Genomic DNA, 12,721 nt, shown 5'->3' with positions numbered 1-12,721 from the left:
TATGTTTAAAGATATAAAATAAAACTAAGAAAAATAACTATAATCAACTAAAAGCAGATGGAAAGGAGGCAGGAAATAGTACTAATTTCATCATTACTCATGGTAGGGAGTCAACAGATACTATCTGAAGAAACATGGTATAAAGTTATACACAATCACTAGAATAAAAAGATAACTCTTTCAAATCATCAGAACCTACACCAGGATATACCCACCTCCCAAAGCAAGTACAGTCCTGATAGTGAAAGTTTTTTAAAAGAAAATATTAAAAATAGAACTAAAACTAAATATATCAGTCACTCCAATAAATATATATGGGTCGAACTTACCTATTAAAAGAAAAGGGATTATTATCAATGGGACTGGTAAAATCAACTACAGTACATCTGCTAAAAAGAATGAGGTAATTCTATATCCACTGACATGAAACACACATTGAAAAAAAGATGCAGAATTATATGCACAATAATAATTCCATTTTATGTAAAAATCTTTAAAATAAAGTATATCCACGTACTGACATATGATTGCATTTATGTATTTACAGTCCATTTCTGAAAGAACACATAAGACTAAGAAGCAGTGGTATGGAAGTGGGACTGATGATTTGGAGGGCCCTGTGGCAAAGACTAAGTTTTCAGTGCAAACCTTCTTACACCTTTCTCAATTAGTACTGTATACATGATCACCTTTCTAAGAAATAAATTAAGCAATCTTAAGAGCACTGGGAAGTTTAAATGGGATAATGTGTAAAAGGTCCTTCAGCACAATTCCTATAGGTAGTTAAGCAATAACAGCAGGTGGTGAGGTAAATGCTGCCCGGCACACACTCAGTGCTTAAGAAATGTTGGTTTTCTTCCTCCCCCCGATTTTTGTAATTTATTTCTTACTAACATTTAGAAAACAGAACAAGTAGGTTTACCAAGTACCTTTGACATAAAGTACTTTGACATAAAGATGTGATCCTAAAGTTGCTTTTAAATAAAAATGTAGTCAATCTGATCATTTTCACATTGATTTCTACTAAGATTCCAAAGAGAATATTTGTGTATCAACCTTTAGCTATGAGTAGGGCCCTGACCCTTTTAGTAGTAAGATTTCTGAACATCTATGGAAGGTTATTAAGTAATTTGTAAACAAGCCATCACATGTACTACCACAGAAATACAAACAATGCTACTTGAATGTGTTTACAGTTTCCCAGGCAGAGGAAAGGAAGAGAGAAAAGAAGGATTAAAGAATACAGGAAAGTCTGGCTTAGAGAGAGAAAGCTTAGACAAAACAAAAAGCACAAACTAGAAAACCCAAAGGGCCATTTGTATTTCAGCATTTGCAAATACTCTTAAGATGAGTACACTTGAACTCTCTAAGTAAATAAGCTTCTATGTTAGCAAAATATAAAGATCAGAGAATAAACTCTGCAGGAAGATATTAATGGGAAAGTTGGGCTGGGTGACTGAGTAGCAGAATAAGAAAGAATCCTTAGATTCTCTCCATAAAAGAGTATTACCACCTGCCAGTAATACAGCAAGAAAAAAAGCAATCCTAATGGTGCAGGTTTAGGAGCTAAAGGCCATTAATAATCACCTAGGAAAAGGACCTTAACATCACTGTAGACTATTTTTTAAAGACGTCAGCCCCGAGTGCTGGCATAGCCAGAAAGGCCAAGATAAATGATGGACTTTATCAGCAAAGGTATCAGAGCCTAAACTGAACTTATTTCTGAACTAAAACCATAATGTATCTGTTAACATTTTTAATTAACATATTCCTGAACTAAACCATAATTTGTCTGTATCTGAAACACCTGGATAATTTATCAGTTTCACTTCAGTTCAGTTCAGTTGCTCAGTCGTGTCTGACTCCTTGCGACCCCATGAATCACAGCACGCCAGGCCTCCCTATCCATCACCAACTCCCGGAGTTCACTCAGACTCACGTCCATCGAGTCGGTGATGCCATCCAGCCATCTTACCTCTGTCGTCCCCTTCTCCTCCTGCCCCCAATCCCTCCCAGCATCAGAGTCTTTTCCAATGAATCAACTCTTCCCATGAGGTGGCCAAAGTACTGGAGTTTCAGCTTTAGCATCATTCCTTCCAAAGACATCCCAGGGCTGATCTCCCTCAGAATGGACTGTTTGGATCTCCTTGCAGTCCAAGGGACTCTCAAGAGTCTTCTCCAACACCACAGTTCAAAAGCATCAATTCTTCGGTGCTCAGCCTTCTTCACAGTCCAACTTTCACATCCATACATGACCACAGGAAAAACCATAGCCTTGACTAGACGGACCTTTGTTGTCTCTGCTTTTGAATATGCTATCTAGGTTGGTCATAACTTTTCTTCCAAGGAGTAAGCGTCTTTTATTTTCATGGCTGCAGTCACCATCTGCAGTGATTTTGGAGCCCAAAAAATAAAGTCTGACACTGTTTCCACTGTTTCCCCATCTATTTCCCATGAAGTGATGGGACCAGATGCCATGATCTTAGTTTTCTGAATGTTGAGCTTTAAGCCAACTTTTTCACTCTCCACTTTCACTTTCATCAAGAGGCTTTTGAGTTCCTCTTCACTTTCTGCCATAAGGGTGTGTCATCTGCATATCTGAGGTTACTGATATTTCTCCCAGCAATCTTGATTCCAGCTTGTGCTTCTTCCAGTCCAGCGTTTCTCATGATGTTCTCTGCATAGAAGTTAAATAAGCACGGTGACAATATACAGCCTTGATGAACTCCTTTTCCTATTTGGAACCAGTCTGTTGTTCCATGTCCAGTTCTAACTGTTGCTTCCTGACCTGCATACAGATTTCTCAAGAGGCAGGTCAGGTGGTCTGGTATTCCCATCTCTTGAAGAATTTTCTACAGTTTATTGTGATCCACACAGTCAAAGGCTTCGGCATAGTCAATAAAGCAGAAATAGATGGTTTTCTGGAACTCTCTTGCTTTTTCCATGATCCAGCAGATGTTGGCAATTTGATCTCTGGTTCCTCTGCCTTTTCTAAAACCAGCTTGAACATCAGGAAGTTCACGGTTCACGTATTGCTGAAGCCTGGCTTGGAGAATTTTGAGCATTACCTTACTAGCATGTGAGTAGGAGAGGCAAGAAGTTAGAAAAGGAAGAGAAGCCCAGATGACTAAATGAAGACAAACTGAAAGAGCCTGGTGATTGAGGTGCTCAATTTCCGGGCATGTATAATTCACCTATCGACCTGTGCAATACACTTCCACTAGACCCAAACTCAACTCTAGAGCAGGCTGGTCTCCACACACCCTAACCTCAAACGCTAAGCTGGGCTCTTCTCCCCATCTCATTTAAAAAATCTTATCCATCCTGAAACATTCCTTCAAACTCTACACCCTGTGCCCCATGAGACTTTCTCTGAGCCTGTCCCCAGCATCCACTAACCCATGCCTTTGATGATTCCCTAAAACACAGAAATTGAGGTTTACACTGCTTTTAAAGAATAAACTATTTTTAAAACAAACTAGATTTAGAGCATAATATAAAGTATACCCAGGTAGGTGCTCAACACCTATGTGAGAAATAAGACATTATGGAGTCGAAACCCCAGCACAACCCTTCTCAGGAAACCACTAAGTCTGGAATTTTTCATCCTCATTTTTGTTTTTATATTTCCTATGCATGTATCGTGAAACAATATAGAGTATTGTTCTGCATGTTTGAAAAACTTCATATAAATGGCATCACACCATATTCACAACTTACTTTGATGCTAAATCATAAATGCTACTTTAAATCTTATTTAATTTCATGGCTGGCTGGCTGATTTCTCCAACACACATTTAAAAAACATTTGCTTTACCACAAGAGCAAAAGGCATTTAACTCACATTTTCAAAAACAAAGAAAAGTATAGAGAAAGATACAACAAACACCCACAAACCCATCACTCTGACTTAACAAATAATTAACACCTGTCACATTTCTTTTTCTTTTTTTAAGAAAATAAAGTGTTAAAGAGACTTCTGAAGTTCCAGTTGCAGTCCCCAGCCCCATTCCCCCGCCTCCCCAAGAGATAACCACTATCCTGAAGTGGATACAAAATCCTTCCCATCTGTTTTTATACTTTTACATATCTTTTTTTATGTTTTAAAACTTCTACATGAAAGACTGCACACTGTACATATCGGTCTACATCTTGCTTTTCTCACTCAACAGTGTGTTTTCACCCAGCTCTGCTTTTCGGTTTTTCTGATTACAAAAGTAACATATGCTTAAGTGGAAAAACCAGAAAGACAATAACACTGAGCATCCTCTCCATGGGGAAGCTGAGCTGCCGAGTACTTTCAGATTCTCCAGAGCAGTGGTGGAGCCATGTCCTTTTCTGTAGTCCCCTCACCACCTGGCAGAGCATGACACACACCAGCAGGCGCTTAACAATACTCAGTGAGTCAAGCCTGGAACGATGAAGAACCCAGGCCTCTGTTTAAGCTGACTCCTGTCTAGCTACACCTAAAAATGAAGAGGCAGTCACACTGTGTCTCAGAGAAACCAAACCACATATACAGAGAAAAGAAGGCCACGGGCTGTGCCACAACAAAGGAAAACATGAAGCAAAAGTCTCGGTCAACCTCCATTGTTCCCTTCAATAAACCAACACCGCAGAACGTGTTGGCAGAGCTGGGTAGTTGGAACAGAGCAAAAAGCTTGATAGGAAAAAAGATCAACAGGTGTTTGTTCAGCGCTGGCAGAGGAGCTAAAGCAAACAAGGGAACAGAGCTATCCACTTTGAAGCCAAACACGCTGGCAATCAACGCAGGGTCACACGCTCACTCGATGGAAGTCTTCCAGAACTGGGGATCCATGCTGCTGCGGTGATAATTTAGTATCTCCTAGTCACTGACTTAATCAGTAAAGCATTTCCAAGCTAAGAATAGGTTGTAGTGTACCTGCCCAGACAGGCTGGGACCATTACACTGAGTCTATCAGATTCTTTAAAGTTACAAAAAACAACCAAATGACAGAGAAGGTTTCAGTTAAAAATCTACGGGCTCCTAAGTAATTCAAGGAATCAGACACTTCTCAGAGTCACTGAATATTAAAAGAGCTCCGTGACTTTAATAACACACGTGCGTGTGTGCTAAGTCACTTCAGTTGTATCTGACTCTTTACAACCTTATGGACCGTGGCCCATCAGGCTCCTCTGTCCATGGGATTCTCCAGGCAAGAATACTGGAGTCGGTTGCCATGCCCTCCTCCAGGGGATCTTCTGACCCAGGGATTGAGCACCCAACTGTTATGTCTCCTGCATTGGCAGGCAGGTTCTTTACCACCAGTACCACCTGGGAAGCCCACTTTTCCTTAAAAAGAGGGTGAAGCCGTTCCCAGAAAGATTGGGGATGAGATTGTGGGGAATTAGCCAGGCTTTGGCTCACATTTGTCTCTCCTATTCCAAGTCTCATCCATACTTTCACTGGAAGCATCTACATCCTTGAACCAGATGAGGTGCTTGGGCAGAGGGTTATTTCAATCTTAGCAGAGACTGAGGGAAGGGAGAGGCAGCAGCAGAGTGCGGACCAGGGGTCAAGAAATTTGCAGTGTGATTTAGGGCTACTTTCCCTCTCTGGCCTCAGTTTCCTCAATCAGCAGTGTTCTCAGGGTCGAATTATAACATTCTATAATTTCGTGACACTCAGACGTGCGGTGGGGCCAGAAATTCACCACTTTCCAAAGCACAAGACAGAAAAACTTACCTTCAGCGCTCCCCACCCACCCCTGAGCTATTCTTACCTATCAATCATACCTCTGTGCCTGACAGAGCAGAAGAGAAACATCCAGTGACAGGAGTTGGAGTTGCCAAGTTTAACACTCAACTTCAGAACCAGTAAAAGCCTCAGAGCTCCTTCAATCCAAATATCATTTCATAGATAAGGAAATTGAGCATGGAGTAGTTAGTATGTTGTCCTAAACTGTGGCTCTTTCTGAGGATAGGATACCACAATCTTACCTGACCACCTACGCCAGAAACCTGAGGGTGACATCCCTTCAGCCCACCTTTCTCCCTTACTCCCCAAATCCAGTGATTTACCAAGTCCTATAGATATTCCCAAACTTGTCCTTTATTGTCATTACGCTAGTTGAAGACCTCATGGCCTGTCCCTGTACTAACTGCAGCAGACTCTTAACTACAGCTGATTTGAACAACGGGGGTAAGGGGCACCGACTCCACTCACAGCCCAACCCAGGGATGGAACCCAGGTCTCCCGCATTGCAGGTGGATTCTTTACCAGCTGAGCCACAAGGGAAGCCCCCACTCACAGCACAGAGACCAATGAGGAAGGTACAGCAGTGGCCCAGGAAAGAGAGGACTCAGTTTGATCCTGAAAGTAGGGAGTGGAAGTGATGAGAACTGCTCATGTTCAGGATATATTTCTGACAAGCCAACACAGAACCTGCTAATGAACGGGATGTAGCAGGAAGAGAAAGAGAATGAAAGACATTAGGATTTTTGGTCTGAGGGACTTGGTGAATGGCTGGACTATTTACGTGAGACTGGACAGAGTAGATTTGCAGGAGTGGGCAAATGTGGAAATCCAAGAGTTCTGCTTGGATGTGTTACGTGAGAGATGCTATTAGCAAAACAGAGATGCACTAATTGTTCAGTATCCAGGGACTTCCCTGGCAGTCCAGTGGTTAAGACTCTGTGCTTCCACTGCAGAGGGCACAAGTTTGATCCCTGATCCCACAGGCCGCACAGTATGGCCAAAAAAAAATTTTCAGTATCCACTGGGGAAAAGCATCCAGCATCAGAAATCAGATTTCTTTCAATCTAATTTAAGGCTCTCTATTCAGTGGTTCTCAAAGTGCAGCTCCCAGCTTAGCAGGAGTGGTACCCTTTAGGAACTTCTCAGAAACTTCACTTCTGGTGCTCCACCTCAGTTCAGTTCAGTCGCTCAGTCGTGTCCGACTCTTTGTGACCCCATGAATCGCAGCATGCCAGGCCTCCCTGTCCATCACCAACTCCCGGAGTTCACTCAGACTCACGTCCATCAAGTCAGTGATGCCAACCAGCCATCTCATCCTCTGTCGTCCCCTTCTCCTCCTGCCCCCAATCCCTCCCAGCATCAGAGTCTTTTCCAATGAGTCAACTCTTCGCATGAGGTGGCCAAAGTACTGGAATTTCAGCTTTAGCATCAGTCCTTCCAAAGAAATCCCAGGGCTGATCTCCTTCAGAATGGACTGGTTGGATCTCCTTGCAGTCCAAGGGACTCTCAAGAGTCTTCTCCAACACCACAGTTCAAAAGCATCAATTCTTCGGCGCTCAGCCTTCTTCACAGTCCAACTCTCACATCCATACATGACCACAGGAAAAACCATAGCCTTGACTAGACAGACCTTAGTTGGCAAAGTAATGTCTCTGCTTTTGAATATGCTATCTAGGTTGGTCATAACTTTCCTTCCAAGGAGTAAGCGTCTTTTAATTTCATGGCTGCAGTCACCATCTGCAGTGATTTTGGAGCCCAAAAAATAAAGTCTGACACTGTTTCCACTATTTCCCAATCTATTTCCCATGAAGTGATGGGACCAGATGCCAATGATCTTCATTTTCTGAATGTTGAGCTTTAAGCCAGCTTTTTCACTCTCCACTTTCACTTTCATCAAGAGGCTTTTGAGTTCCTCTTCACTTTCTGCCATAAGGGTGTGTCATCTGCATATCTGAGGTTACTGATATTTCTCCCAGCAATCTTGATTCCAGCTTGTGCTTCTTCCAGTCCAGCGTTTCTCATGATGTACTCTGCATAGAAGTTAAATAAGCACGGTGACAATATACAGCCTTGATGAACTCCTTTTCCTATTTGGAACCAGTCTGTTGTTCCATGTCCAGTTCTAACTGTTGCTTCCTGACCTGCATACAGATTTCTCAAGAGGCAGGTCAGGTGGTCTGGTATTCCCATCTCTTTCAGAACTTTCCACAGTTTATTGTGATCTACACAGTCAAAGGCTTTGGCATAGTCAATAAAGTAGAAATAGATGGTTTTCTGGAACTCTCTTGCTTTTTCCATGATCCAGCGGATGTTGGCAATTTGATCTCTGGTTCCTCTGCCTTTTCTAAAACAGCTTGAACATCAGGAAGTTCACGGTTCACATATTACTGAAGCCTGGCTTGGAGAATTTTGAGCATTACTTTACTAGCGTGTGAGATGAGCGCAATTGTAATGGACGGAATTAGAAACTCGGAAGTGGGGCTTGGCAATCTATGTTTTAACAAGCCCTTCCAGGTGATTCATTAAAGTTTGAGAAGCACTGCTCAAAACCATACTCCTCATTGCTAATGAACCCCTGACAGTAGCAGTGATCCTGCATTAGGCTCTTTCGTGCTCCCGTAAACTGTCTGCCTAATCAACAACAGGCAGTATTTTTTCCACCCAGGACTCACTGTGGGGCTCCAGACACACCACTGATCAGAGTTCTTCAATTCGAGTTTCTGAAACTAGAGCAAGGAGAAGAAACAAATAAAAATAGAAGCTACTGTAATCACAACTAGCATTTTCATAATGGCTAATGTTATTGAGTACCTTCTATGTACTTTCCATGCATTGAAGTGAAGTGAAGTGAAGTTGCTCAGTCGTGCCCAACTCTTTGCGACTCCATGGACTGTAGCCTACCAGGCTCCATCCATGAGATTTTTCCAGGCAAGAATACTGGAGTGGGTTGCTGTTTCCTTCTCCAGAGGATCTTCCCAACCCAGGGATAGAACCCGGGTCTTCCGCATTGCAGGCAGACGCTTTACCGTCTGAGCCACCAGGGAAGCCATGCATTACCTCATTTAATTCTCATTAACAGCCTTATAAGGTAGACACTCTGTCCTCATTTTACAGGAGGAAACTAAGGCACCAAGAGGTTAAGTAACTTGCCCAAGGTCACACAGAAAGTGGCAGAGCTGAGATTTGAAACCAGGTTGCAGAGCTTGCACTCTTTTTCATTTTTTCTCCCTTTTCGGAGATATCATTGACACATAATCTTGTGTAAGTTTAAGATGTACATTCTGTTGGTTCAGTACACTTACAGTCTCTCTCTGAAGTTTGGTCCACAGTTGGTTGAATTTGTGGATGGATACAAAATCCATAGATATGGAGGGCCAACTGTACCACCACCTCATATAAAGGACTTGAACATCTGCAGATCTTGGTATCCAAGGGGGTCCTGGAACCAATTCCCCCCAGACACAGAGGGACAACTCTACTGCAACATGATTACTACTGTCGCATTGGCTAACACTTCTATCATGTCACATAATTAACATTTCTTCTTTGTGGTAAGAACAATTAAGATCTAGTATCCTAGCAACTTTGAAGATTATAATACAGTGTTGTTGACTATAATCACTATGCTGTCCATTATCTCTCCAGAACTTATTTATCTACTAGTTTCAAGTTTCCAGAGCCTGTATTTTTAACCACATGGTACGTACTGCCTCCTGTCTTCCTAGGCATCCACACAAGGACCATTTGAAATATTAAGCACATGGGGCTCTTATGAATAACTGAGAGCACTTATAAAGACGTTTAATTCCATAAAATTACTATATGAAGCAATTCCACTTCTGCATATAATCAAAGGAGTGGAAAACATACTTTCACACAAAAAACCTGCACACGGATTTCACAGTTTTATTCATAAGAGCCCAAAAGTGGAAACAACTCTAACGTCCATCACCTAATGAATGGATAAACAAAGTGAGGTACATACATACAAGGAATATTATTCAGCCGTAAAAGGAATGAAATACTGATACATGCCACAAGAATAAGCCTTGAAAACACTACATCTAAAAGAAACCAGTCACAAAAGGCCTCTTACTACATTATTCCATTTATACAAAATGTTCAGAATACGTAAATCCATATAAATAAAAAGATCAGTGGTTGCCAAGGGCCAGAGAGCGGTGGGCGGGGGGGAAGGGGGAGTGACTACTAATGGATATGAGGCTTCTTTTCGGGGTGATGAAAATACTCTGAAATTAGTGTTGATGGTTGCACAAAACCATTTATACTCTAGATGAATGTACTAAATACCACCAAATTATACAGTTCAAAAGGGTGAATTTTTATAATATGTGAATTATCTCAATAAAGCTGTTATTTTACAAAAGGATTTTTAATTCATTTTGAACTTGAGGCTATTTTACTACATAAAATTCCTATTACTTGCTGTAATTAAGGTTGCTGGATCATGATCAAAGAAACTGAAAGTCATCTGCTATCGTTTTGAATTTTTACCTTTCAATTTGCAAAGAGGAAGCTAGTCTCACTTCTAAGTTGCCATGGACCTAGACAGTTATCTGTGTCATTTCTCCACCCAGACAAAGTTTTTCTTCACTATGACCGAAAGAGTACAAATGCAAAAGTTCTATTCTTGAGAAAAATGTACTAATATTTTCCTTACATCAAAGGACTTTCTCTCTAAAAGAATTTTTATTTTCTCCCATAACCAAGGGCTCCTAGGGCTTCCTTGCTAAAAGCGCATAGTTGAACAATATTTCTCTTCAACAAGCAAGGTACTGAACACCATTATGAATCATGGCAACATTTTAATGTCTTAAGATAAACAATGAACATAAATACCTCTTACTGGAATAAGGATCAGAGAAATATTCTTTTAAATGCATACTTTCTCTAATAATAAACAGAAATATTAATAATTAGTATTTATTGAGCAACTATAAATAAACATTGTTTTAGGTTCTTTACAAATAGATGTTTAATTCAATCCACACTGGAATCTTGAAGAAAGTATTTTTATCCTCTTTTCACAGATAAGGAAACTGAGGCTTAAAGAGATTAATTGTCCTTGATCACACAGATAACACTCCAATAATAATCCAAAGCTTTCAGAATTCAAATGTTCTTTCCTCTATCCTTTTGTATTCCTCTTCAAAATGAAAAAGGAAGCCACAAACTTAAAGAAACTAAAAAGATTTCTCTTCCTATCTCACAAAAAAATAGTGCTCTGCAAAAAATATGACTGCTTCTACATTCCAAAAGAGGAAATATAGAAAATAAAAACTGTTAGTAACAACCAGCAGTTGGTAGGCACAAAAAGATTATGCCATATCCCACATATCAAACACTGCTTCCTGATTTAACAGTTTTTCTATAGATTCTGATTATAACTTTTGATGTCAAAATTTAATGATCTCACCATGGAAAACCCCAGAGAACAGCAGTTAGCGAGACTAGAGAGCTCCCTAGACCAGGAAGGAAAAGGAATCAGTAGGCAGGAAGTGGTGCCTATCTAAAAACATATAAGTCTTTAGCATTAACACTGTTATTCCACAACATTTCAATCTGAAGTTATTTATGAATTCCCTTAACCTACTTTTTACTATATTAAGAAAAACTGATCCCCGACTGTCTAACAGGATCCTATCAATAAGTAAGTCCACTATATAGCCACCACTGTCCCTGATTTCTCTCTTGCTACTGATAAAACAAACCAAAAAAGCTACAGGTTTAAAGGATTATTCCCCTTATCAATCAACTAGGAAGGGTAGCACATGGGGTACAATCAATCATGAATTTCATCGTCAAACAGACTGTGGCTGGCCGAAATCTTAAATTTAAGATTGAAACATACACTCCTCCTTTTACTTCTCAGCACTACCCCCAAACAAATTGAAACTATAAACCAACACTAGACTGATGAATGGACAATTGTTAAGAGTCTCAACGTATACCAAAAAGGGGTGGGGCGAGAGTGGAGATTATCTTAGAAATAATCTGTTCTCCACCTAAACAACTCTAGAATGAAAGAATTTAATGCATTTGCACAAGAAGTACATTACCAGGCAGAGGAGAAGAGGCCACTGGGGTATGACAAATCTTTAGAAGATGCTAAAGAAATCATCTCGATTCTGTTACCCTGTAATAATTCCTAATGGGAAAGGACCAACTCAAGATATCTTAAAGTGAGGTCGAGTTGAAGAATTTCCCTCACTTTTCTTGTCCCCACCCCTGCCACGCAGACGGTCTCAAGCTCCCACCAGAACCCTTCTAGGAGTCCAGGAGGAATATTCGTACGAGGTGCGGGGGGGGCAAGTGAAGGGGCCATCCTCGTGCAAACAACCACCTGTGCTTGATGAAGACCCCCGCCCCCTCAAGAAGGAGTTCTTCGTAAAGTGAGAAGCAGCTCTGAGGATAGCCTTCCAAACCCAGAACCGACACTAATTACTCACCTAACTCCACTGTCCCCTATGCACGAACTCCGGCCACCTCCCGGCTGAGGGAAGCCCCTCAAGGGCCCGACGCCCCCGGACCCGGGTCTGCTCCCACACCCAACCATCTCCAAAGCTCGCCGCCCACTCCTTTGCCTGACAGCCGTCCTGCCACCACCAGGCAGTCCCAGCTCCCCGCCCCCCGCCCTACGCCCAGGTTCTCCAAACCAGCATTCTTGGATCGCTGGCGCCCCAGGCCCGCGGGATTTAGGGTTTAGGATTTAGAAGGGTTTGGTCCAATCTCCTCTTCCTCTCAGCGTCCTGGGCTCACCTCCCCGGCAGCTTGGCGCTCCTCTTCCAAAACTGCTTGCTATTCTCGGCCGCCATTGCTCCGGCCCGGGGAAGGCCTTGTAGGCGGGCCAGGGGCTACCCAGAGAAATGCCCCCAGGACCCCGCAATCGCAGGGCCAGCTCAGGCCGCTTCCCTGCTGCCGGTCACCCGCTCCCAGCTCCCGGGGACGCCATCTTGGATGTGGGCACCCCCCAACCCAGCG

The 12,721-nt window shown here is 42.0% G+C and overlaps 1 protein-coding gene across 2 annotated transcripts in view; it reads right to left on the bottom strand.

Annotated features, from left to right (window-relative positions):
* The window catches only part of TBC1D22B (TBC1 domain family member 22B), a 74,476-nt gene extending 61,757 nt beyond the window's left edge, over positions 1 to 12,719 (bottom strand). Inside the window, exon 1 of one of the 2 annotated variants that reach the window (XM_019986158.2) lies at positions 12,500 to 12,719. In XM_019986158.2, coding sequence (XP_019841717.1) covers positions 12,500 to 12,555 — 56 coding nt within the window. In that variant the 5' untranslated portion in view covers positions 12,556 to 12,719. The remainder of the gene's footprint in view (positions 1 to 12,499) is intronic. The other variant, XM_070777898.1, reaches the window with a different exon arrangement.
* Between the last annotated feature and the right edge of the window lie 2 nt (positions 12,720 to 12,721).

Source organism: Bos indicus, chromosome 23 (assembly GCF_029378745.1).
Source record: "Bos indicus isolate NIAB-ARS_2022 breed Sahiwal x Tharparkar chromosome 23, NIAB-ARS_B.indTharparkar_mat_pri_1.0, whole genome shotgun sequence".
Lineage (NCBI taxonomy): Eukaryota > Metazoa > Chordata > Mammalia > Artiodactyla > Bovidae > Bos > Bos indicus.
The sequence above is the reverse complement of the archived record's forward strand: the minus strand, read 5'-3'. Positions and strand labels throughout refer to the sequence as shown.